The sequence below is a fragment of the Kogia breviceps genome, chromosome 8, assembly GCF_026419965.1.
Source record: "Kogia breviceps isolate mKogBre1 chromosome 8, mKogBre1 haplotype 1, whole genome shotgun sequence".
NCBI lineage: Eukaryota > Metazoa > Chordata > Mammalia > Artiodactyla > Physeteridae > Kogia > Kogia breviceps.
In genome coordinates, this window is record NC_081317.1 from 33,519,669 (window position 1) to 33,546,894 (window position 27,226).

At 49.4% G+C, this 27,226-nt stretch overlaps 1 protein-coding gene across 12 annotated transcripts in view; it reads left to right on the forward strand.

The window, feature by feature from the left end:
* The window catches only part of WNK2 (WNK lysine deficient protein kinase 2), a 150,386-nt gene that overhangs the window by 15,250 nt on the left and 107,910 nt on the right, over window positions 1–27,226 (forward strand). For all 12 annotated transcript variants that reach the window (XM_059072915.2, XM_059072917.2, XM_059072918.2 and 9 more), the window contains exons 3-4: window positions 26,203–26,375; window positions 26,609–26,829. In XM_059072915.2, coding sequence (XP_058928898.1) covers window positions 26,203–26,375; window positions 26,609–26,829 — 394 coding nt within the window. The remainder of the gene's footprint in view (window positions 1–26,202; window positions 26,376–26,608; window positions 26,830–27,226) is intronic.

Sequence of the window (27,226 nt, forward strand, 5' to 3'; positions counted from 1 at the left end):
GGAGAGCTTTATAGATGCATTTTTGAGGCAGGCCCTTTGTGTCCTTGATCTGGCAAGGCAGAGCCGAGGCAGCGTAGCCAACTTACCACCTGGAGCCAGGCTGGGCCTCTGTGAGTGGGGTTGGCCAGGCCAGAGGTGGCAGTGGGATCTTGCCCTTCAGATGTGACTTGGGACAAACCCCTGGCCACAGGTCCTGGGGAGAAGCGCAGAGGAGCCGGGGGACTAGGGTTTGGCACAGGCGCCAGACTGTATAGCAGAGGAGTCCATGGCTGGCCAGTACTGTCAGGCCCTGGTGGGCTTAGCTGGGCTGTCATGGCTGTCATTGCATGCCTGCCCCCATGGCCCTGACCCCATGACCCTGCTCCTGTGGTCCTACCCCCGTGGCCCTGCTCTTGTGGTCCTACTTCCATAATCCTTCCCTTGTGGCCTGCATGTGGCAGCAGTGGCACCTGACTCTGCCTTCCCCACCACTGGCTGTTGCATACGCAGGTTGCGTGTGCAGTGAAGAAGCCCCATCAGGCCTTGCTGGCCTTGGTGTGCATTTGTGTCTGTCGTCTTGGGTTTGTGTGCCAGAGAAGAGGCCTGCCTGCCCCGTGGGCACCTCTGTGGGAAAGACAGGCCCTTTGAGGCAGCCTTGCCAGATGGGGAGCAGGCCTCCAGGGTTCTGGAGTCAGGGCCACCGCCCTACCTGGCAGTGAAGCCTTTCTCCTTGGGCGGGGCAGGAACTGCCAGTGGGCCTCTGTGCTCCTGGGGAGGGGGTGGGTGTTCCAGGCGGGTGTGCCATGGCTGATGGCCTTTCAACAAAGGGTTTCTGCTGGGTTTTCTCTTTGGAGGAAGGAAACTACTGTGGGCGGAGAGGAGGGTAGGTATAGTTTGGTGGAGGTTGAATTATGAGGGTTTCAAAGGACCTTGCCTCTGAGTATAATTATTAATGGTCGTGATAACAGCTACAGCAATTTCCTGAAAGCTCACTGAGGCCCTGTGCTAACGTGTGTGCTTATGTTTTGCATTGAATCCTGGGTTGCTGCCCCAGCAGGCTGGCTCATCTCTGAGGCCCATGAAGGCTGTGCTTGCTGGAGATGTCCTCCACTGCCCTGGGCTGCCTTTGCTTGGGATTCCTGTCGGCCACTCAGAGTACCCACAGTCTTGCTGGGGCGGGGCGAGGCTGGAGCCCCCACTGCAGGGCCTGGAAGGGCCTTTCCTGGGGGTTGTGGGAAGGGAGACAGCCAGTCTGACTCAGGCGGGGGGCACTTTTGGGAGCCTTGAGCATGCATTGCTGAACCTGCCTAGTGACATGAAGCTGGAGTGAGGGCACTGGGCCTGGTGGGCAGGATGTGGCCCAGAGGAAGGTAGGGTGGCCAGGAGGGGACACAGGCATGGCAACGTGGACAGATGGTGCCTGTGTGGGCAGTGATAGTCGGGATGTAGATGAAAGAGGGCCCACGTGGGGCTTCCTTCTTCATTTTGAGAGGGGAAAGATGAATTTTAAAAGATGGCATTGCCGCCTCAACATCAGGCGTGAAGCTGGGTGACAGCCGGCCCTAAGGAAGGTTGGAAGGGAGCCTGAAGTAGGTGGCTGCTGGGTCCAGGCCCAGGGTCAGGTGGGCCAGGAAGGGGTGTGGGAAGCTAGATGATGGAGGCGTCCACGACCTTATACCCTAACCTCTGAATATGCCACCTGTGTGGCTAGAGGGACTTTGCAGATGCAGTAGGATTGAGGACCCTGAGGTGGGAGATGATCCTGGATTACCCAGGTGGGCCCAGGGCCATCACTTGTGTCCTTTATAAGAGGGGGCAGGAGAGTCCCACGGAGACGTGACTACAGAAGACAGAGGATGGAGCCATGAGCTGAGGAACATGGTGGCCTCTAGAGGCTGGACAAAGGGATGGATTCTCTATGGAACCCCAGAAGGAAGCAGGGCAATGTGTGACACCTTGACTCTGCCCATGAGTCTGGCTTCTCGCTTCTGGCCCCCCAGAACTTTGAGAGAAAGTGTGTTCTTTGGGCTGTAGTGGTGACAGCTTGTACAGCAGTGACAGGAAGCCAGCCAGCCTGCCTCCTGGTGGACAGAGCACAGCTCGGGGCTGGACAGCCAGCAGGCCAGGAGAGGTCGCCTGTGGGAGGAATGGCTGGGGGTTTATGGGCTGTGGGTGGAGCCACTGGTGGTACCTCTGGACCGTGCTCCCCCAGGTGGGTGTCGGGGGACAGCTGGCTTGGGGAGAGATGTGTCTGGTGTGAGTGCTGGAGCGGAGGGGCTCAGGTCAAGGAAACACATTGGCGGTGTCATAACCTTGTCAGTGGGTATGAGGGGCTGTTGCAGGCTCTTGGGGGTTGATATGAAAACAGGGTTCAGGGATGCGGGCCTGACAGCTGCATGTGAGGTGGTGGGAGCAGTAGAGACAGAGAGTGGCCGTGGCCCCTTCCTGGGGACCTGTCCATGCAGGCAGCCTCCTGGCTCACATCACTGCTGGGGGAGGCAGAAAGCAATGAAGCCTCCAACTGTGACATGTGATGAACAGCCTGTGGCCCCACGGAGGGGTAGGGAGGCCTCTGGGGAGAGTTGTGAACAGAAGCCTGTGCACAGTGGGGAATCTCTGGGCAGGGGTGGCTGAGCAGCCAGCCTCTGGGCCCTTAGGGTTCTATTCTAAAAGCTCCTGCCCAGGACCTGGCTCTGGGGCTGGTGGCACATGTGCCCCCATCTGCCCGTCACGGAACTGAGGGGGTCCTTACCTGCCAGATGGGATCTCCCAGGGCTGGGGTCCCCATGGCAGGGAGAGAGGGAGTGCAGGAGAGGACACGGCCAGCTGTCCTATGGCCATTCCCTCGGGCTCCCTCCTGGAGGACCGTCCTGCTACTCTCTACAGGCCCAGAGTAAACTCAACCCATAGGAGGTGACAGTTCTAGGTGAGAGAAGTCAGTGAATAGTAGGAATCAAGGCTCTCTGGGGGAATATGTTGGACTTGTTGCACTCATATCAGAAAAGCGTTCACATTTGTGGGAGATCCTGTTTTCCTCCTTCCGTTCTGGTACAAATATTACTGTTTAGCGACCTCCCTCCCCAAAGTCCGTATTTGCAGATCAACTTTACCAGTGATGGGGGGCATGAGGGCCAGGATTGGCCAGGTCCCTCCCTCCAGCTGACCAGCCTGTCTCTCCTGCCCCCTGCTGGTACCTCTCTGTTCTCCCCCCCATCTCTGTCCCCCCATATCCCATTGCTGAATTCCCCTCCCCCACTAGTGCCCCTGCCCCATCTCTGTCCCCACCCCTTTCTGGCAGGAGCCCTGTATCCATAGCAACAGTTGCTGCTGTGGAAACCGGTGCCTGCTTCCTCATCCCGTGGGGAGGTATTTTTGGCACTGCAGAGAGATTTTTATTTTATCTTTGGTTTTGACTTTTACTCTCTGAGTGAGCAATACACAGACAGAGCTGGGGGCAGCATTCAAGGAGGCCTTTGCACTGGGGGGCACTGGGCCTGAGAGCCACCCTGTGGTTGTGTAGATGCAGGCCCTTCCCCATGGGATCCTGTAGAGTCAGTCAGAGATGCTGGCTCCTTTGAGCAGCCTCTGGGGCCGTAGATCATGAGGTCCACAGATTGTACTGGGGGCTTTAAGGCAGTGACTCTGGACAACAGGAGAAACCCAGGGGGTGAGCCTGGACATGTGAAGTGGTTTGACTGAAGCCCCTCAGCCTTGGGCCTGAGCCAGTGGTCATAATAATAGCTCACTGGGAGTACCCGGGGCATTTGCTTTTTGGGCACCAACCCAGCCCTGGCCCTGTGTGGAGCCTAATGTTGCAAGTTCCTGTGATGCTGCCCAGGGCCCATTTTACAGATGAGGATACTGATCCCACCAGGGTGGTTTGGGGCACTTCTGCTAGACATCTCCTTCTGAGACGTCTTCCTGTCCCCCCAAGGCCCATGGATGGCATGATATCTGGGGTCAGCTTCTTCCATCATTTCTTTGGGGGCTTGTACTGTACCCCTCTCTTACCCTGGTCTTGGCAGCTGAGATTATAGGTGACCCCAACATGTGGCACCTGCCCTGACACGAATTCGCCCCTTGCCGGCGTTGCTACTGGGATGCCCAGGAGACCCCAGGGGCATGAGATCTTCCCTGTCTGGCCCTGGCACACCCTGGCATTGTGGCTGGGGGCTGTGGGTTCCCAGGTGTCCTTGATTGGGACGCCAGGGAGGCTGGCGGCCACATGGCTGATGGGGTGGACAGGTCTTCCTGTGAGCCAGTGCTGGGGTTGACGTGTGCTGGGCCTGCCCTTGAGAACAGTCACTGAGGATGGTCCACAGTGCATCTCCTGCCATTGGTGAGGAGCTGTGGCCCCTCGGGGAGGGAGTCCAGCCCCCTCTCCTGGTTTCCTTGTTGGGGAGGTGGCTTGGGTGTGCTGCACCCCAGGGTGAGTAAGAGCTGCTCCCTGACCCATCATCTCTTCATCTTCCAAGTGGGGGTGATGATAGCTTGCAGGGAGCCATGGCATTGCCCATGATGCCCATGCCTGGCCAGGTCTCCCTGGAAAGGTCATGCCCAGGGCGTCCAAATCAGAGGCAAGGCCACTGGTACTGACTGAGGGTCAGAACATCCCAATTATTATTGCTGACTTATCATCATGGAAATTCCAAATAGGACAGAAAAGTAGACTAACAAACCTCATCCCACCCTGAATTATTATCAGGAGTCTCCTGTACTTTATCTTCTCAAATAAACTCCCAAGTGCAGACCTAGTGGGTTAGACCTGCCCAGATCTCTGGGGGGACCTCAGTTGCCATCCCTGACAGGCAGGACCCTAGTTCCCCCCAGCTCCCGCAGAGGGTCTCATCTCCCATTAAGCAACACACAGTAAGTGCTCAGTGCACACTCAGGGGGATTGGACTGGAGGAGATGGGGCTCAACAGGAAGAAGCATTCAGCATTTGTGGGTTTTACAGAATCAGGAATTCTGTCTCCAGTGAGTGCGTTCGGTGCAAACCCAAAGCTGTTTATAGAACAGATGCCAAAGGGAGCATTTGAAATAAACGCCATGGTAACCTCACTCTAGGGAGGAAAATAGCCTTGCAGTAAGCATTGCTGCTGCCCAGAACATGGTCCGGGGGTGTAGCCGGTGAGTGCTTTTTGTTTTTAGTTTCATGAAGTTCAGCAGATTGCAGAGAATGGGGGAAACAGAGGGAAGGAAGAAAAAAGTCCCTGTGCCCTCCTCCCTGAATGCAGCCCCCATTCTCATTGGCTGTTTTGTTCTCACTGTGTGAATTTTACTAAATCCCAGCCTGGTGCTTTTCACCCTTGCCTGTCTCACCACTTTCCTCAGTAATCAGAGTTTGTAACTGCCCCGTGGACCACATGACCCACATCACCGCTGCCAGGCCTGTCCTGGGATGTCTGGTTATTTCTCAAAATTATAAATAACCATCCAGTGAAGAATTCCAGACACACACACACAGGCATCGTGGTTTTGGATGACTTCCCTGGCGGGGAGCACAAGAGTGAGAGTCCCAGGTGGGAGCTGCAGGGCTCGAGACAGGCTGTGGGTGCGCTTCCTGGATTGCAGTGCCTGCTGGCATGAGCAACTGAAAATGGAGTTTTTGTGTTAACATTATCTGCCACTCTTTTATGCTGTATTCTCTGAGAAATATTTTAAATACAGTAGAGGAAATAGCTTTCTACAAGGGAGAAACACCCGACTCCTGTCACTGGTCCAAGTGTAAGCACTTGCTCCTGCATGTGTCTCTGCTGCTCCTACCCGTGTCCTTTTGCGTGTGCGCCTTCACACACGTGCAGTCGGGCTGTGCTCAGCACTTGCCTGGCTGCTCAGACGTAGGGTTTGGGGTGCGTTGCTGAGGAGGAGCAGCTCAGAGGAGACAGCTGTGCCTGGCAGAGGCAACAAATCCTGCGTTGCAGGGAGCTGAGCGTCCAGCTGTGTGGCCTCGGGCAAGCACCTGCCTCTGGTAGTCTAGTGAGGGTGGTATGAGCATTGGGGATCACCACTGCCCAGTGGCCTTGCAGGGTCCCCTCGCCAGGCTTCTTTCTGGGTCAGGGGTCAGAGGGAGGATGGTTGCAAAGAGTTACGAGATGATGGTGACCCCGGCAGAGAAGGCTGTGAGCGAATGAGTTGGCTGTGTCCTGTGGTTTACATTGGCCGAGTATCTACACCTGTCTCAGGCATTTCCTGTGCTGCCAAACCACACAAGGAGGTTCCCCATGTCAGTGGCAAGGAAGCTGATGGGGCTGGTTCATGGGGGTCACGTGATGCCTAAGCCCTGGCCCTGACCTAGGGAGTTGTGGGTGCCTTGCAGCGCAGCAAGGGAGGAGCCCATGTGTGGTCTGAGGAGTGAAGGGTGCTGAAGGTCACTGAAGAGCACTGTCACTTTTTCAAGGCTCTGGGCTCTGGTGGGGAGGGGAGTTGTGCTTGTGCTGTGAGGATGGTGGAGTTGGGTAGAGTCAGGGCTCTGACCCACATACCTGGGTGGGTAGGCCCCATGGCCGGGTGGCTGACGTGCTGACTGCTCTGGGCACTGTCCCTCATGGGGAGTGGCATCCCCACCTCTCCCTGCCATCTCTCCACACTGTGATGTTCCTGCCTGTGTATTTGGGGAGAACCAGGGGTCTGGGGGAGGTGGAGCTGTTTGTGCTCCTGGGGCCGGGTGAAGAGGCTCTGGAGTGAGTGCATCTGAGATGGGTGTGGGGGAGGCCAGATGCCACATGATCCTGTGCTGGTGGCTGTGGTACCTGGCACAGCCTGGGTGCTGACTGGGGCAGGCTGTCTGGGAAGGGGTATGAGCAGGACTTAGTTATCTGCAGAGCAGCCCTGGGAAGGGTGAGCTGGAGGGTGAACTTCAGGAACTCACCCTGCTCTCTGCTTGTGCATGCATCCTGGGTTCTTTCAGGCCTCCCCACCTGGAGTGATGTGTGCACCCCACTCTGAGATCTGCCCATCTTCTGCAGCCATGCTTCACCCATGTCAACCATGTTCCCAGGAGCCCGCACACACCTGGAGGCAATGGGAGCCACGTTGGCTGGGTATCGCGTTCTGACCTGCTGCTTGTGGAGGTGTTGAGCTTCTCTGAGCCTCAGCTTCCTCTTCTGTAAAATGGGGGCAGCACCGACTTGCATGGCTCATAGGGTTGAGCACCAAAGGCAGGAGTCTTGTCTTAAGGTCACCATAGTGAGCCCAGCATGTGGCTGTACAGCAGGTCATGGCTGTTGGTAAATGTTTGCCTGAGGGAGAGATAGATGCAGTTGTGGAGGAAGTGGAGGCATTTCTTCACCATCAGGATGTAAGTGACAAGGAGAGAGACTCACTGACACCAGCTTTCCCGACCCTGAGTTCACAGGGTATCAGACCTCAGAGTTTCTGGGCCTCAGGAGCCTTTCCAGCTGTTGGAGGTGAGACATAACAGGTAGAGGCAGAGCCCTTGTGGGATGCCAGACATGGCATCTGTACATCTTGGTCGTGAAATGGGGAGGTGGCCTTACCATCCCCCAGGGAGCAAACCCTCCTACAGAAAGGAGCTAGTGCCCCACTGAGCACTAGCTCTGCATTGGATTTGGGATTCTGTTCTGATCTTGGGAAGAACATACTATCGTCCCATAGGTTACTGGGGCCACAAAGGTTACTGGGGCCATAGGTTAGTAACCATAGGTTACTGGGGCCACAAAGATGATTGTCTTTTGCAGGTATGCCCTGGGGAGACCTGGGCTATAAGGCTGGATAACCCAGGAGGGCAGGATGGAGGGTGACAGAGAGCGGGATAATTGGGGTGGTGTGCTTATTTCACCTGTCATTTCATTTTACTTCATTTCACTGTGTATTTGTAATTTTTGGTCATTATTTCATTGCATACTTGTGTATCCACATAGTGGTAATTTTAACAACTGAGGTGTGGTTTCAGGTGTGTCTGCCTTGTTATTGGACGAACAAATCGTAGAGCTTTGGGCTTTGGGCAGTTTAGAGTTTGTACTTAGAAAGTTTGTTATGCATTCTTTTCTAAGTTTTTTAGTAGTCCAACTAGAGATTACAACAATGTATCCTTGGTTATTAAAGCCTGGTATGAATTAGAACTTCTACCACATCCTGGGCAAGGCAGGGGTCTTGGAACGTGGAATTTCATCTACCCACCCCTGCCTGCCTTTTGTGATATTGTGTCTAAGATTTTCCTGTGTGTTTGAATTTGCAGGAGGTTTGTTTTGCTGCAGTGTGCCCTGGTGTGATTTTCCTTGTATTTAACCTGGTTAGGGTTTATAGGACTTACTGAATCAATGTCTGGATGTCTTGTTTCAGTTTTGGAAAACTTTGGGCTGTTATTTTATACATATTTTATACATATTTTATACATATTCCTTTTGTTCCATTCTTTATGCACTCTTGTTCCAGAACCCCATTTATGCATAGGTTGGACCTTTTCACTGTGTTCTATGAGTTTTAAAAAATCCTCTTTCCTGTATTGTCAATCCATTTGCCTCCATGTTACACTCTGTATATTTTGTACTCACCTAGTTTCCAGTTTGCTGATCCAGTCTTTAGCTGTGTCTAACCTGCTGTTAAACCCATATATTGAGTTCCCAGTTTCATTTCTTGGTTTTAGCTTCCATTTGATTTCTATTCCATAGATTTTAGTTCTGGTGAAATTATCTGTCTCACTATCTATTTTCTTAACCACACTAATGAGGATTTTACAGTCTGTGTCTAATAACTATAATATTTGGGTCCTCTTGTAGTTCATTGCCATTGTCTTTCTCTCTCGGTTTTCTCTCATTTGGCTTTGTCTCTTAGTCTGCCTGGCCATTTCAAATTTATGTGTTTAAAACTTATGGAGGTATTTGAGAGAGGTTGTGAGTGATTTTGTCTTTCTCTAGAGAAGATTTACTTTTGTTCCCAGAGGCAGTTAGAATTAGAGGAGATCATGTTAATCCAGTCTGAAATTGAGCTGATTCAAAGCTGAGCTTCAGCCTTTGTGAGGGCTGTTGTGTTCCATTTTATCCATTTTCCTAGCACTTTGTCCTCCTGGGGGAGGACTAGACTAAAGCCTGGGTGTTCTCTGAGGCCTCTCTTCCTCAGCAGTCCCTGTCAGACTGCTGAAGCTCTGCCCAGCCTTTCAGTGTCTAGTCTACTGCATAGTGCCGATGCTCTAAGGCAGAGCAGCACTGGTCCTACAGAAATGTATTGTGAGCCATATGTGTAATACATAGTTTAATAGCCACATTAAAAGTGTAAAAAGAGCATGTGTACAGTTAATTTTTTTTTGTGTGGTATGTGGACCTCTCACTGCCTTGGCCTCTCCCGTTGTGGAGCACGGGCTCCAGATGCGCAGGCTCAGCGGCCATGGCTCACGGGCCCAGCTGCTCCGTGGCACGTGGGATCCTCCCGGACCAGGGCACGAACCCATGTCCCCTGCATCGGCAGGCAGACTCTCAACTACTGTGCCACCAGGGAAGCCCTAGAGTTAATTTTAAAAATATATTTTCCTTAACTCAATGTACCCCAAATATCTTTTTAACATGTACAGTTCACCTTTGAACAACATGGGTTTAAACTGCGTGGGTCCACTTAATACATGGATTTTTTTCCCCCACTAAATAAATGCCACAGTATTACATGATCTATGGTTGGTTGAATCCATGGATGTGGAACTATGGATATGGAGGGCCAACTGTAAATTTGTATGTAGATTTTCAACTGTGTGGAGGGTCAGTGCCCACAGCCCCCATATTGTTCAAGGGGTAGCCCTAATTAATATAAGATTATTAACAAAACTTTTAAAATTCCTTTAAAAATGCTATGTCTTAGAAATCTAGTGTATATCTTACACTTAGATTACATCTCAGTTTGGACCAGCCGCATGTCAAGTGCTCATAGCCACGTGTGGCTTGTAGCTATTGTCTTAGGCCACATGACTCTAGGGGAGAATGTGCTGAATGTGGGGCTCCCTTCTCTTCAGAGGAGTCAGACCCAGACCTTATTGCTCATTTCACATACATGTGCCCCATGTGCCTGCTGTCTTGTTTTGATTGTGTCCCCAGGGCTTTTGCTGCCATCTTGGGGAGGAACCAAGGAATTGGTTCACAGGATTGGGGCAGATGGGAGCCACTGGGCTCTCCTTCATTCCAGATGATGCTGAGCCTCTGTGGTCCTCTGTGGCCTTGATTGCATGTATTGTCCATCTGTCAGTGCCTCCCCCCACCTCGCGTTCTGGTGCAGCACCTGGCCCAGAGGGACAGCCCCAGCTTCTTGTCCTGCATCCCTGGTACAGTGTCTGGCCCAGAGGGACATCCCCCTGCCCTGTACCCTGGAGCAGTGCCTTGCCCAGAGGGACACCATGGATCTTTCAGTCCTGGGAGCATGTTCACTCAGCAGACACTAGCCTGAGGCCATCGGTCTGCAGCCTTGCCGGTGAGGTCATCTTACCTCTGTTGGTCAAATTACTTGGGCTGCCCAGGGCCTCTGGACAAGAGAGGAGTGAGTCTGGGCCACTTTTTTCTGGGGTGGGGCTTAGAGGGCTTGGCTGGATGGGGCCTTCTGCAGTAGGAGGCATTGGGTTCTCCCTCCTCTCTGCTCTTGAGCAGCCAGCGCTGCAGGTCTGCATGTTCCCAGGCTTGGAGGTGTGTGGGGGAGGGTAAATACTTTTTACTTTCTGGTGGAGGGTCCATAGCATTCAGCAGATTGTTACAAGGACCCTGCACCCCACTGCTACCCTAGAGTGCCCCAGCCACAGGGGAAACCTGTACAGGAAGTGGGGTCAACGAGGAGGCCCCAGAGGAGTGACTGGTCAACAGCCCAGCCCTGGTGTTTGCTGTCCTGCCCGCTCCTCCCCACAGGCGCTGTCCTTGGTTGAGGTGTTCATCTCGGCTGACGCACGTCCATGGTGCATCCATATCTATCTTTAGGTGTCCCTGTGGAGAAGTGGCCTGGGGTGGGGCCAGCCCTTCCTAGAAACCAGACTCGTGGTGTGGTCAGGTGTAGGGGTGGCTGCCGCCCAGCCTCTGCCTACTGGGCCTTGGGGCCACCTCAGGCTAGTGCTCCTGGTTGGGAGGTTGTAGGGGAGCCAGGGCTGACTCAGGGAGTGGCCAGTGGGATTTCTCTTGCTAGCCCCCATGCTCACCAGCCTCCTGTTTGCATTTCACGCCATGATGACCCACTGCTCTGGCCCAGGGTCCCAGGGTTAGAGCAGATGTTCCACTGAGAAAAGCAAAGCCTTCCCTCCTCTCCCTTGGCTGCCATCGTCCTGCATGGGTCTGCTGCCCTGGCCTCCTGGTTTCCCTTGCCCCACTGCCCTGTTCTCCCTTGTCCGCCTGCTTCTAGGAGAGAACGGACCTGAGTTTGGTACCACCCCCACTAGATCTCCATCCTTTCCCATTGTATGGAGGGGGAATAAGTGCGGTGAGACCACAGCTGTAGAGTCAAGACCCCATGGCCAGGCCAGGAGGGACTAGATGGACCGTGGAGGGCTGACTCCCCAGGCCTTGCCAGGGAGGCCTGCTCAAGGCCGCTGTGATGGGAGGAAGTGTGTCTCAGCCGTGGCCATCTATCATTACCTGGGACTATCTGCGGGCTGGTTCAGGTCTGTCTGTGGCCCGTGTGAGGTCTGAGGTCCCATAAAAGGTTTTGTGGGATGGAGGGCTTAGAGGTGGGTACTGCAGGAAGGCTCGGGCCTGCCCAGCGAGTTCCTGCTCTTGGGGATGCTGGTGGGCTGTGGCTGTGTCCCTGATCAGGTGCTGCCTCCCCCCACCCCCTCCCCCTCCAGCCTGTCTCCTCTCTCAGAGATATCCCCCATCCCCCATCCGGTCCTCTTCCTCTGTTCGGCTCCTTTCCTCCACCTGTCCCTACCAAGTGTGGCAGCTCCTGCTGGCTTCTCACCATGGCCTGGTCTGTGTCCTGTGATGAGGAGGGTGGGCGGGCCTGGGGTGGGTGGGGTCCTGTAGCTTGCCCATGACTCAGAGCCTGGGGTGGGGCATGGAGCAGAGGCCTCCACCCCAGGGGTGCCCAGCACAAAGGGCCTGTCCCAAAATTGACCCACTGTGTTCATGCGAGGGATAGGGGTTTCCTAAAGGGTAGGCAGGGGTTACCCCCCCACCCACCCTGGACCTCACCTCTGACCCTGCCAAGAGTAAAAAATAATGCTATACCCTAGTGAGGGTCTGGGGATGGGGCTCCCACAGACGGGGTAACACACTCTATGTCCATAGAAATGGAGGAGGCCCTGATGGGGCTGCCAGCTGGTCCTGAAGAACTGCTCTGTGCTGGAACCATAACTGCTCCCTCACCCCATCTGCTGGCTGATGTGAACCAGAGATGAACAGAACTGATGCTGGCTCAGCCTCAGTCGAGTGATAATTAAGGTTCACCAGTGGAGAATGTGTGAAGTGATAGGGAAGAGGCTCCACCTGGCTCAGTAAGATCTGCGTGTTCAGTCACGTTTATTATATGTTTGATCAACTATGCACTACTCTTGTAATAATAACGCAGTGCAGAAGAAAAGCGTTTGACCCTCAAAGCAGTATGACCCTCAAAGCAGTATGACCATAGGAAATAAAAACCCTAAATTCCAACATGCATCATTTTATGACAGACAAGTGTGGCCAGGTGATCAATCAAGACTTTCAGGAAAAACTATTATATTAGGTTTCTGGAGTGAGAATAAGAATCTGCACTTGTGTATTTTTATAATATAGCTGGAAGACCATGAAGTTCCATGGAACCATTTCATATAGCATTAAAATAATAACAGTATTTACTGTATGCTGGAGATGACGTCCTTTATAGCTACTTAAACTTATGACATAATTGGATCCCAGCTCACACGTGGTGAAGGCACCTAGTTTTACATAGTCCTTCTATAGGAGGCAGAAGGGGTGGGGCCCAGTGGGGCCCTTGCTGCTGCTGGTGGCTCTGCCTTTTGTGGGAAGGGCAGTGGCCCGGGTGGCCTTAGAAGAGCAAAGGCCCTTAATTTTGAGTCATTTGTCCACCTAAATCTACCGCCCCACACCAAAGAAGATAGTATTATTTATGAAAACAGTGAGGGGCTGGATGGTGATGTTCATGTTTCCACCTCAGGGAATTACAAGCTTGTTGGCCCCCATGACAAAGACGGTGTGAGTGTTGGAGTGCCCGACCCTCCCTGACCTGTGTGTCCCCTGAGATTTTACTCTCAGCCCGTGCCCAGTGGGATCTTCCTTTTTCTGTGACTCCATAGACCCTTCATGTTGGGTCTGCGCTTCCTCAGAAGTGGGATACCATCTTAAGGCAGCGGTAGGAGGACTTTCCACTTTAATAATGATGCCTTTATTTTATTTTATGTTAGTTTATCTTTTATTTTATTTTTTATTTTTTCAGAAGCAAAGGAAAACTCTATTCTTTGATCACAGAATGGAGAGGTGCAAACTTGTGCTCTAGAGTACACGCTCTCTGATGCCTTTGTTTTAAAATGAATAGAAAAAGCATACTTCCCTCTTCTGTGAGTTCACATATTTTATTGCTTACATGTGGCTAAGGAGAGCACTTGCGTTTAAAAGAAGTGAATTTATATTTAAAACTACAGTAAGGGGGGGCCTTCAAGATGGCGGAGGAGTAAGACAGGGAGATCACCTTCCTCCCAACAAATACATCAAAAATACATATACATGTGGGGCTTCCCTGGTGGCGCAGTGGTTGAGAATCCGCCTGCCGATGCAGGGGACACGGGTTCATGCCCCGGTCCGGGAAGATCCCACATGCTGCAGAGCGGCTGGGCCCGTGGGCCATGACCACTGGGCCTGTGCGTCCGGAGCCTGTGCTCCGCAATGGGAGAGGCCACAACAGTGAGAGGCCCGCGTACCACAAAAAAAAAAAAAAAAAAAAAATACATGTGGAACAACTCCTACAGAACACCTACTGAATGCTGACACAAGACCTCAGACTTCCCGAAAGGAAAGAAACTCCCCACATACCTGGGCAGGGCAAAAGAAAAAAGAAAAAACAGAGACAAAAGAATAGGGAGGGGACCTGCACCTCTGGGAGGGAGCTGTGAAGGAGGAAAAGTTTCCACACACTAAGGAGCCCTTCCACTGGTGGGGGCGGGGGTGGGGGTGGGGAAGCTTTGGAGCCAGGGAGGAGAGCACAGCAGTAGGGGTGCAGAGGGCAAAGCAGAGAGATTCTCGCACAGAGGATCAGTGCTGACCAGCACTCACCAGCCTTAGAGGCTTGTCTGCTCACCTGCCAGGGTGGGAGGGGACTGGGAGCTGAGGCTTGGGCTTCGGAGGTCAGATCCCAGGGAGAGGACTGGGGTTGGCTACATGAACACAGACTGAAGGGGGCTAGTGCGCAACAGCTAGCCAGGAGGGAGTCCAGGAAAAGGTCTGGACCTGCCTAAGAGGCAAGATGCCATTGTTTCAGGGTACGACAGGAGAGGGGATTCAGAGCACCACCTAAATGAACTCCAGAGATGGGCGCGAGCTGTGGCTATCAGCTCGCGCCCTAGAGACGGGCATGAAACGCTACGCTGCTGCTGCAGCCGCTAAGAATCCTGTGTGCAAGCACAGGTCACTATCCACACCTCCCCTCCCGGGAGCCTGTGCAGCCCGCCACTTCCAGGCTTCTGTGATCCAGAGACAACTTCCCTGGGAGAACACATGGTGTGCCTCAGGCTATTGCAATGTCATGTTGGCCTCTGCTGCCACAGGGTCGCCCGCATTCCAATTATAACTACTGTACCCCTCCCTCTCCCCGGCATGAGTGAGCAAGAGCCCCCTAATCAGCCGCTGCTTTAACCCCTTCCTGTCTGGGTGGGGAACAGATGCCTGAGGGAGACCTACAAGCAGAGGTGGGGCCAAAACCAAAGCTGAACCCCAGGAGCTGTGCGAACAAAGAAGAGAAATGGAAATTTCTCTGCGCAGCCTCAGGAGCAGTGGATTAAATCCCACAGTCAACTTGATGTATGCTGCATCTGTGGAATACCTGAAGTTTTTAAAAATTTTAATAATTTTTAAAATTTGTATAATTTTATTTTTTAATTTATTATTTCTTTTTCTTTCCTTTCTTCTCCCTTTTCTTCTGAGCTGTGTGGCTGACAGGGTCTTGGTGCTCTGGCCTGGTCTCAGGCCTGAGCCTCTGAGGTGGGAGAGCCGAGTTCAGGACATTGGACCACCAGAGACCTCCCAGCCCCACATAATATCAATTGGCGAGAGCTCTCTCAGAGATCTCCGTCTCAATGCTAAGACCCAGCTCTACCTAACAGCCAGCAAGCTCCAGTGCTGGACGCCCCATGCCAAACAACTAGCAAGACAGGAACACAGCCCCACCCATTAGCAGAGAGGCTGCCTAAAATCATACTAAGTTCACAGACACCCCAAAACACACCACTGGCCCTGCCCACCAGAAAGACAAGATCCAGCACCACCCACCAGAACACAGGCACCAGTCCCCTCCACCAGAAAGCCTACACAAGCCACTGAACCAACCTTACCCACTGGGGGCAGACACCAAAAACAATGGGCACTATGAACCTACAGCCTGTGAAAACCAGACCCCCAAACACTGTGTGTTAAGCAAAATGAGAAGACAGAGAAATACGCAGCATATGAAGGAGCAAGGTAAAAACCCACCAGACCTAACAAATGAAGAGGAAATAGGCAGTCTACCTGAAAAAGAATTCAGAGTAATGATAGTAAAGATGAACCAATATCTTGGATGTAGAATGCAGAAAATACAAGAAACGTTTAACAAGGATCTAGAAGAACTAAAGAGGAATGATGAACAACACAATAAATGAAATTAGAAATTCTCTAGAAGGAATCAATAGCAGAATAACTGAGGCAGAAGAACAGATAAGTGAACTGGAAGATAAAATAGTGGAAATAACTACCACAGAGCAAAATAAAGAAAAAAGAATGAAAAGAATTGAGGACAGTCTCAGAGACCTGTAGGACAACAGTAAACGCACTAACATTCAAATTATAGGAGTCCCAGAAGACGAAGAGAAAAAGAAAGGGTCTGAGAAAATATTTGAACAGATTATAGTCGAAAACTTCCCTAACATGGGAAAGGAAATAGTCAATCAAGTCCAGGAAGCACAGAGAGTCCCATACAGGATAAATCCAAGGAGAAACATGCCAAGACACATATTAATCAAACTATCAAAAATTAAATACAAAGAAAACATATTAAAAGCAGCAAGGGAAAAGCAACAAATAACATACAAGGGAATCCCCCTAAGGTTAACAGCCGATCTTTCAGCAGAAACTCTGCAAGCCAGAAGGGAGTGGCAGGACATATTTAAAGTGATGAAAGGGAAAAACCTACAACCAAGATTACTCTACCCAGCAAGGATATCATTCCAATTTGTCAGAGAAATTAAAACCTATAGAGACAAGCAAAAGCTATGAGAATTCAGCACCAGCAACTCAGCTTGACAGCAAATGCTAAAGGAACTTCTCTAGGCAGGAAACACAAGAGAAGGAAAAGACCTACAAAAACAAACCCAAAACAATTAAGAAAGTGATAATAGGAGCATGCATATCGATAATTACCTTAAATGTAAATGGATTAAATGCTTCAACCAAAAGACATAGACTGGCTGAATGGATACAAAAACAAGACTCGTATATAGGCTGTCTACAGGAGACCCACTTTGGACCTAGGGACACATACAGACTGAAAGTGAGGGGATGGAAAAAGATACTCCATGCAAATGGAAATCAAAAGAAAGTTGGAGTAGCAATTCTCATATGAGACAAAATAGACTTTAAAATAAAGACTATTACAAGAGACAAAGAAGGACACTACATAATGATCAAGGGATCAATCCAAGAAGAATGTATAACAATTGTAAATATTTATGCACCCAACATAGGAGCACCTCAATACATAAGGTAATGCTAATAGCCATAAAAGGGCAAGTCGACAGTAACACAGTCATAGTAGGGGACTTTAACACCCAACATTCACCAATGGACAGAGCATCCAAAATGAAAATAAACAAGGAAACAGAAGCTTTAAATGACACATTAAACAAGTTTGACTTAATTGTTATTTATAGGACTTTCCATCCAAAAACAACAGAATACACTTTCTTCTCAAGTGCTTATGGAACATACTCCAGGATAGATCATATCTTGGGTCACAAATCAAGCCTTGGTAAATTTAAGAAAATTGAAATCATATCAAGTATCTTTTCTGACCACAACACTGTGAGACTAGATATCAATTACAGGAAAAAATACTGTAAAAACAAACACATGGAGGCTAAACAATATGCTACTAAATAACCAAGCGATCAGTGAAGAAATCAAAGAGGAAATAAAAAAATACCTAGAAACAAATGACAATGAAAACACTATGGCCCAAAACCTGTGGGATGCAGCAAAAGCAGTTCTAAGAGGGAAGTTTATAGCAATACAATCCTACCTCAAGAAACAAGAAACATCTCAAATAAATAAACTAACCATACACCTAAAGCAATTAGAGAAAGAAGAACAAAAAACCCCCAAAGTTAGCAGAAGGAAAGAAATCATAAAGATCAGAACAGGAATAAATGAAAAAGAAATGAAGGAAACAATAGCAAAGATCAGTAAAACTAAAAGCTGGTTCTTTGAGAAGATAAACAAAATTTATAAACCTTTAGCCAGACTCATCAGGAAAAAAAGGGAGAAGACTCAAATCAACAGAAGTAGAAATGAAATAGAAGTAACAACTGACATTGCAGAAATACAAAGAATCATGAGAGATTACTGCAAGCAACCACATGCCAATAAAACGGTTAACCTGGAAGAAATGAACAAATTCTTAGAAAAGCACAACCTTCTGAGACTGAACCAGGAAGAAATAGAAAACATAAACAGACCAATCACAAGCACTGAAATTGAAACTGTGATTAAAAATCTTCCAACAAACAAAAGCCCAGGACCAGATGGCTTCACAGGTGAATTCTATCAAACATTTAGAGAAGAGCTAACACCTTTCCTTCTCAAACTCTTCCAAAATATAGCAGAGGGAAGAACACTCCCAAACTCATTCTACGAGGCCACCATCACCCTGATACCAAAACCAGACAAAGGTGTCACAAAAAAAGAAAACTACAGGCCAATATCACTGATGAACATAGGTACAAAAATCCTCAACAAACTACTAACAAACAGAATCCAACAGCACATTAAAAGGATCATACACCTGGTTTCCCTGGTGGCGCAGTGGTTAAGAATCTGCCGGCCAATGCAAGGGACACGGGTTCGAGCCCTGGCCCTGGAAGATCCCCCATGACATGGAGCAACTAAGCCTGTGTGCCACACCAACTGAAGTCTGCGCGCCTAGAGCCCATGCTCTGCAACAAGAAAAGCCATGACAATTTGAAGCCCTCGCACCACAACGAAGAGTAGCCCCCACTCACTGCGACTAGAGAAAGCTCGCACACATCAATGAAGACACAACACAGCCAAAAATAAATAAATAAATAAATTTAAAAAAAGAACGATCATACACCATGATCAAGTGGGTTTTATCCCAGGAATTCAAGGATTCTTCAATATACGCAAATCTATCAATGTGATACACCATATTAACAAATTGAAGGATAAAAACCATATGATAACCTCAATAGATGCAGGAAAAACTTTCGAGAAAATTCAACACCCATTTAGGTTAAAAACTCTCCAGAAAGTAGGCATTGAGGGAATTTACCTCAACCTAATAAAGGCCATATATGACAAACGCACAGCCAACATCTTTCTCAGTGGTGAAAAACTGAAACCATTCCCTCTTCAGATCAGGAGAAAGACAAGGTTGTCCACTCTCACCACTGTTACTCAACATAATTTTGGAAGTTTTAGCCACAGCAATCAGAGAAGAAAAAGAAATAAAATGAATCCAAATTGGAGAAGAAGTAAAGCTGTCACTGTTTGCAAATGACATGATACTATACATAGAGAATCCTAAAGATGCTACCAGAAAACTACTAGAGCTAATCAATGAACTTGGTAAAGTAGCAGTATACAAAATTAATGCACAGAAATCTCTTGCATTCCTATGCACTAATGATGAAAAATGTGAAAGAGAAATTAAGGAAACACTTCCATTTACCATTGCAACAAAAAGAATAAAATACCTAGGAATAAACCTACCTAAGGAGACAAAAGACCTGTATGCAGAAAACTATAAGACACTGATGAAAGAAATTAAAGATGATACAAATAGATGGAGAGATATACCATGTTCTTGGATTGGAAGAATCAACATTGTGAAAATGAATCTACTACCCAAAGCAATCTACAGATTCAATGCAATCCCTATCAAACTACCACTGGCATTTTTCACAGCACTAGAACAAAAAATTTCACAATTTGTATGGAAACCTAAAAGACCCCGAATAGCACAAACAATCTTGAGAAAGAAAAATGGATCTGGAGGAATCAGGCTCCCTGACTTCAGACTACATACAAAGCTACAGTAATCAAGACAGTAGGGTACTGGCACAAAAACAGGAATATATATCAGTGGAACAGGATAGAAAGCCCAGAGATAAACCCATTCACATATGGTCACCTTATTTTTGATAAAGGAGGCAAGAATATACAATGGAGAAAAGACAGCCTCTTCAATAAGTGGTGCTGGGAAAACAGGACAGCTACATGTTAAAGAATGAAATTAGAACACTCCCTAACACCATACACAAAAATAAACTCAAAATGGATTGAAGACCTAAATGTAAGCTCAAACAGTATAAAACTCCTAGAGGAAATCATAGGAAGAACCCTCTTTGACATATATCACAGCAAGATCCTTTATGACTCACCTCCTAGAGAAATGGAAATAAAAACAAAAATAAACAAATTGGATGGAATGAAACTTAAACGCTTTTGCACAGCAAAGGAAGCCATAAAAAAGACGAAAAGACAACCCTCAGAATGGGAGAAAATATTTGCAAACGAAGCAACTGAAAAAGGATTAATCTCCAAAATATACAAACAGCTCATGCAGCTCAATATCAAAAAAACAAACAACCCAATGCAAAAATAGTCAGAAGACCTATATAGACATTTCTCCAAAGAAGATATACAGATTGCCAACAAACACATGAAAAGATACTCTACATCACTAATCATTAGAGAAATGCAAGTCAAAACCCCAATGAGGTATCACCTCACACCAGTCAGAATTGCCATCATCAAAAAAATCTATTTAAAAAAAGTACAAACAATAAATGCTGGAGAGGGTGTGGAGAAAAGGGAACCCTCTTTCATGTTCATGGAAATGTAAATTGATACAGCCACTATGGAGAACAGTATGGAGGTTCCTTAAAAAACTAAAAATAGAACTACCATATGACCCAGCAATCCCACTACTGGGCATATACCCTGAGAAAACCATAATTCAAAAAGAGTCATGTACCACAATGTTCATCACAGCACTATTTACAATAGCCAGGACATGAAAGCAACTTAAGTGTCCCTTGACAGATGAATGGATAAAGAAGATGTGGCACATACATACAATGGAATATTACTTAGCCATAAAAAGAAACAAACTTGAGTTATTTGTAGTGAGGTGGCTGGACCTAGAGTCTGTCATACAGAGTGCAGTAAGTCAGCAAGAGGAAAACAAATACCATATGCTAACACATATATATGGAATTATATTAAAAAATTGTTCTGACGAACCTAGGGACAGGACAGGAATAAAGATGTAGACGTAGAGAATGGACTTGAGGACACAGGGAGGGGGAAGGGTAAGCTGGGACGAAGTGAGAGAAGAGCATTGACCTATATACACTACCAAATCTAAAATTGGTAGCTAGTGGAAAGCATCCGCATAGCACAGGGAGATCAGCCTGGTACTTTGTGACCACCTAGAGGAGTGTTATAGGGAGGGTGGAAGGGAGATGCAAGAGGGTAGGGATTTGGGGGTATATGTATACATATAGCTGATTCACTTTGTTGTACAGCAGAAATTAACACAACATTGTCAAGCAATTATACTCCAATAAAGATGTTAAGTTTGAAAAATAAAAGAAAATAACCTTTTTCTTCCAGAAAAACCACACTAAATATTAGAGGGAACAGATCACAACCCAAAGCATGAGATATTACCCTCTGTCCAGAGCTCTCCTTTGCTCACCTGGTGGAGCTTAGCTCTTGAGAGAGGTCAGGATATCCCCAGTGTGCCACCTGCCTGCTGTCCCTGCAGCCGCCAGCCCCTGTGCTGACGTAAACCACAATCAGCCCACTCTTCCTGGGACCTCATACAGGATGCTTCTTCCTGGGATCCCTACCCTACCAGTGCCCTAGGTAGGTGGGGGCTGCCCTTGTCCCCAAGCCATGGGGGTGTTCTCTGGCTCAGGGGTGCCCCTAGCTGCCCCACCCACCTATCCCTTTCCTCTGTTTTTTGATGTAGTGTAATTGTATATTTATCTGTTGCCTGCCACTCCCTTCCCCCCTGAGACTGTCCACAGCCCTTTCCTGCATGCCCAGAGCTTCAGTGACCATCTGGTGACTGAGAGAGGTACATGACCCTCTTCAGAAGCAGGACTTGGGGGACCAAGCATCCTCATCTTCTCCGTTGACATCTCCACTCCCTGTGCACCTACCTGGACCCCAGACTCTGTGCCTTCTCTCTGCTTCATGGTGAAAGAGTGGTGAGGAATGGGCCAGCTCTGCAGCAGGTTGAGCCTGGGTCAAATCCTCTAGACTTGGGAAGGCTATTCCCACCAATGGAATCCGGGGCCTAGAGTATGCAGAGACACTAGGCAGGGCCAGTGACCCCCCCCACCCTTGGGCCCACTCTGTCCCCAGAGCCCCTGTCCTGGAGTGATTCCCTGTACATGGGACTGTTCTCAACAAAGACCCCTGAGGCTTTCTTTTGTTTTATGACCAAATGGGGTTGGAGAGAGGTCCAGGTTGCCACCCCCAGGACTTTGGCTGTTCTGGGCATTCTCTCCCTGCTACTTATGTCCCGTCTCTGTACTGTGTGTGTGGATCCTGCCTTTCCCTGGCAGGACTCAGGGCAGCTCTGCTCATCATGGGGTTGGTTGGGCTTTGCCTGGCGAAAGGAGATGGTCACAGAATCCCCTGCAAGCAGACAGTGTGGCCATCTGGGTCGAATGGCTTCAGCCCTCACTGGTGGTGGTGTTGGGCAGAGCTGGTCCCTGGGTGGCCTGGGAGGGCCTGTCAGACCAAGGGCTTTCTTCCTCTAACCACCTTGGCCACCCGTCCTCCCTGTCCCCACTCCGAGGGTGCCATCCGTGACTGGCTGGACCTTTTCCCTATAGGAGACAAGAGCCAGCATTGTCCCAGAATGCTTTTATCCTTTATAATCTGATTCACTCTCACCATCTTTACCCAATAAATAATTTACCAATAATTTATCCACCACCAGGGACCTGGCGGGAGGGAGGCCGGTCTAAGAGAACTCACCTGCCTGTGTGGTGGGGGTGAACTGTCCCATAGCGATACTATGTGAGCAGCCAGAGCCCACCACTCAACACCAGGCCTCAAGAACAACCTGACTCTGGCAGGATTTGGGGTTCTCTAAGGGATCAGGTTCTCTCTTCCTATCCTGATTCATGACTTGAGCCCCCAGCACATCAATTACTGAATTCACCCCATAAAGAGTGATGATGCATCAGTCACTGGGGTGGTCCTGCCTCCATGGAGTCACTGAGCTAAAGGGGCCAGCCAGCAATCAACAAACAGTGAAAAGGACCCCAGCCAACTCTGAGAGGGGAACGCTGGGCAGCACACTGCGGCGGCTCTGGGCAGTTCTCTAAGGACATGCCAACTGACCTTCTAAATTATCAAGCAGTGTGTCACCTAGTTAAAAATAGCGCAGTGGCTTAGAACATAAAATAAGGTCTGCTCCCTCCCACCTCCACACCCAGCCCAGCGCTCCAAGAGGCGCTGTCATTAAAGAGCTGACTTTTGTGTTATACTCAGGTCTAGGATTTATCCTGTTTAGCTGGCATCTTAAAATGAAAACTATAGCATATGCAGGGCACATATGTTAGCTTTGTTAGTTATGTTATTTATAACATGAACCTTTTGCTCCCAACTATAATATAATGAAATCTTTAACTTTGCTGTTGGTTGATGCTGAAATATTGGCAGAAACAATTTTTATTATAACTATAAATAATCCTGTGAGTTTCCTCTAGAATCAGTGACTAGACCATTGGAAGGTCTAGTAACTGAAATATAACTGAAGTGTCGTCGTCCAAAGCTATCTGTTAGGGCAGGGAGTGGCACAGTGGGGCAACCCCACGTCCTTTCTGGTTTCCTTCACCTGGTGCAGCCAAGTTCAGTCGTCCACTGTGGGCCCCCGGGGTTGGCTTCACCGAGTTCCCTTCTGTGTTGTTCTGTGTTTTGCAGAAACACTTCCAGTAGCTGTTTCACCTAGGGTGCTTTGGGTTCTCGAGTGTCTGAGAATAAGTCTTTGGGCCTCGTGGTTTGATGTCCCTTTGGCTGGTGATAGAATTCCAGGTTTGAGCCGGCACATTGAGGATGTTGCCAGTGTTGCCGGTGAGACTGGATGCCTGTCTGGCTGTTCCTCAGCAGATAGAACTTGATCTCAGTCTTTGGGAATCTAACTTTTGCTGGAATGAGACTGGAGGTGGGTCATTTTTCATTTACTCTGACCTGGCCTCGGCACATGCTTTTATTCTAAATAGTTCTTTTAGCTCGGGGAAATGCTACTCTGCTATCTTCCTCCTTCCTGATATCTGTTTTCTGCTCTTATAACTCCTGTTCCTTGTTGTCAGGACTTCCAGCTGGTTCTTTCATGTCTTTTGATGTTTTTCTTCTATTTCTCTCATTTGGTTTTCAGATGCTTTCACTTTATTTTTTACATTTGAAAAATGGAGGTATAACTTACACATAATGAAACACAGATCTCAAGTGTATAGCTGATGAGCTTTGATAGATGCATTCGAAGGTGTAACCCTTGTCCTCCGTTATAATGTAGAGTGTTCCCGTCGCCCCCCACACACCCCCAGGTTCTCAGCTCCTGCATCTTCCCCCACCAAAGAGGCAAGCCCTTGTTCTGGTTTCAACCCCACGTGTGAGTTCTGCCTTTTCTGGAGTTTGGGAGATATTATGAATGGAGCTGCTCTCAATCCTTTGTTTTGGGGTGCTTACCTTGGAGGGGAGTGGCTGGATCTAGAGCATTGGGTGAACCTGCCAAGGACTCACTGAGGCTTGTGAGCTGCTCTCAGATGCCCAATGGTTGGAATGATCCATCTTTTTATTTTAGCTTTTCTGGTGGGTGTGAAGTGGTATCTTGTGCTTGTAATTGGCGTTTTCCTGGTGACTCATGACGCTGAGCATGTTTTCATGTGCTTATTGACCATTTCTGCATCTTCTTTTGTGACTTTGCTGTTCATGGCTTTATTGTTGAGGTATGGGAGTTCCATCTGTATTCTAGATGTAACTCCCATGTCAAATACACATATTGAGAATATGTTGGTGGCTTGACTTATTTTCCAAAACAAAGCATCACCTTTGATGAGTAGAACAAGTTTCCATGTTATTGTCTTGGTTGAATGGTTATTTTTTTGTATTTAGTGTTTCATTAGATTACAGAATATCTTATTCTTAAAATATGGAGCTTTAATTTGCAAAAGCTCTTCCTTGATTGTTTCTTTTTAAGTAGAAGCTGCTCTTATTTATGTGTGTCAGCCTCTTGGATCTTTATGAGGACATGAACTAGATTTTATTTTTGAAGTCGCTTTTGTCCCTGAATTATTTGTTTTTCTGGGATCAGTCTTGGTATATCTTTGCTCTGTTGGTGATTATGCTGTCCAGTCCCACTTGTGCCTGGAGTGTCTGATGAGGGTTTGTTGGGGTGGGCCTGGCAGGAGGGAGAATGCCTAATGGGCACAGTGCCACTTGGGATAGAATTCCTTAACCAGCTGATCTCGTCATGATTCCAGGGCCCTCCTCTTCTCTTTGAACTGGTTGGAGTCTGGCTTGATGTCCTCTGAGGTCTTTCAAAGGACCTGAGGGGTTTTGGCCTGTGAATTTTTCAGCTCTGATTTCTTCCTCCATTTGTCCAGATTTATCCATTTCTGTCTTCCTAGAACTCCTCAAAACTTGACGTTTTGTGTTCATTTGTATTTATGTTTCTTTCTGAGTGTCTTCCTGGTGGGAGGGTGAAGGCGTGGGCTTTGTGGGCTGATGGGGCCATGATGGAGGTGACACTGGGGGTACACACTCAGGCTTGGGGAGAAGGCCGTGCTGGGGTCCCTAAGAGGTACGATTCATCCATGAGTTGAAGTTGAAAACAACAGAGCTCTGAGTGCTCTGAGGTGGGAATCCTTTAGAAGGTTTTAGGAAGGGAAGGGCCAGGATCTAGGCTGCAGGGGCAGGATGAGGCAGGGGGCAGGTTTGGTGATGGGTGGGGGTCAGGGAAATGCTGGAGCATATGGGGTGGGGACAAACAAGGTGCTTGCGGTGTTGGAATGTGCTGCGGATGTCAGTGGTCTTCCTCCAGAGATGTGGCTGGAGCACACTTACGGGCGACACCCCAGAGGTGGCTCCTAGTACTTTGATGGTGGTGTGATAGTTCCCCACTTAAACTTAAGGTCCAGCTTAGTGCTCAAGGTGCAGGTGTTCCCAGGCCCCAGGAAGTGTGTCTGCCATGTCCTCGAGCACTGATGCGGGCATGGCTGGGACTCTGCTCTTCTTCTCTGTTTTTGTCTCCTGTCTCTTGTCAGCATCTCCTGATTTTCTGGTTGTCATCTGCTGTGGTTGTGAACGTATTCTCAAAGTTATGTGTAAATTAGAAGTAAACAGATGCTTCTTTCTTTTAATAATACTCAGTAAGTAGGTGTGGAGGGAGCAAGGTTTCAGAGCTGTTTCTAGGGGAAAAGCTCATGAGTTTTGCAGTGTGGGTTTTGGAGGTGTCTCTGGCTCCCAGAGACCATTTTGCCTCAGCCCTTCTTGAGCAAGGAGGAGCTCCTTCAGGGTCAATGAGGCTTCAGGGTCTGATGTTGCAGATGTTGGAGAACCAGGAACAACTTGTGCCGGCTTTCTAAGTCAGGCCTGCTCTGCTCTCTGTGGATAAAGAGGGGAAGGACTTGGGTCAGACTTCCCTCGACCCTAGATGTCTAGTCCTTTCCATCTGCTGTGCTCTGTGTGTAAGGAGACGAGTGAGTGGCCTGGCAGATTCCTGGCCCTAGCTCCCTGGAAGGCCTCTGCCTGAGGCTGCGCGGGGTGTCCCTCTCAGCCTGTGTGTGTTTCTCCCTAGGACCGGAAGTTCACCAAACTGGAGAGACAGCGGTTCAAGGAGGAGGCTGAGATGCTGAAGGGCCTGCAGCACCCCAACATTGTGCGCTACTATGACTTCTGGGAGTCCAGTGCCAGGGGGAAGAGGTGCATCGTGCTGGTGACTGAACTGATGACCTCGGGGACACTGAAGACGTGAGCGTGCCACCTGCCCAGCCAGCCGGGGCCTCGGGGTGGGCTTGACCCAAGGCTCAAGAGTCACGATGGCTGAGGCCCCAGGCCTCCTATCTGCTTGGGGTGGTCCTGGCTGGTGTGGCCAGCACCCCTCTCTCAGAAGTGCCCCTGTTTGGGTGATAAATACACAACCCCCAGCAATTGGAAGCCCCTTCCCCACACGAGCTGTCGGTGAGCCGCACCCCCACCCACAGGTACCTGAAGCGGTTCAAGGTGATGAAGCCCAAGGTCCTGCGCAGCTGGTGCCGGCAGATCCTGAAGGGCCTGCTGTTCCTGCACACCAGGACGCCCCCCATCATCCACCGGGACCTCAAGTGCGACAACATCTTTATCACCGGACCCACAGGGTCTGTGAAGATTGGCGACTTGGGCCTGGCCACCCTCAAGAGAGCATCCTTTGCCAAGAGTGTGATAGGTAAGCCCGTCTCCAGGGCACCTCCTCACCCCTCGGGGTCACCGTCCTGCAAGAGTGAGGTGTGCTAGCTCTGTTCCCTTCTTGTCCCCCTCTGCCAGGCTGCAGCCCTGGATGCCCTGTGAGTCCCTTGGCTCTGTCCCTTGGGTGGTGAGGCCGACTGGCACCAAGGGGCTGTTAGTGCTGTGGGTACTTGGGAGTGGGAAGGAGGTCCAGAGGACAGAGGGATGTGGGCACTTTGTGGTCAGTGAAGCTGGAGCTGGCTTCAGTGGGCTGGGGGGTGCCCCAGGGCCTGAGGCCCACAGAAAGGAGCCCTTGGGGTACTTTGGGGCACGGAGTGAGCGTGTGGGGCATGGGGGCTGAGGGATTCCATGTGGATGGCAGTTTGCTGGCCATTCCT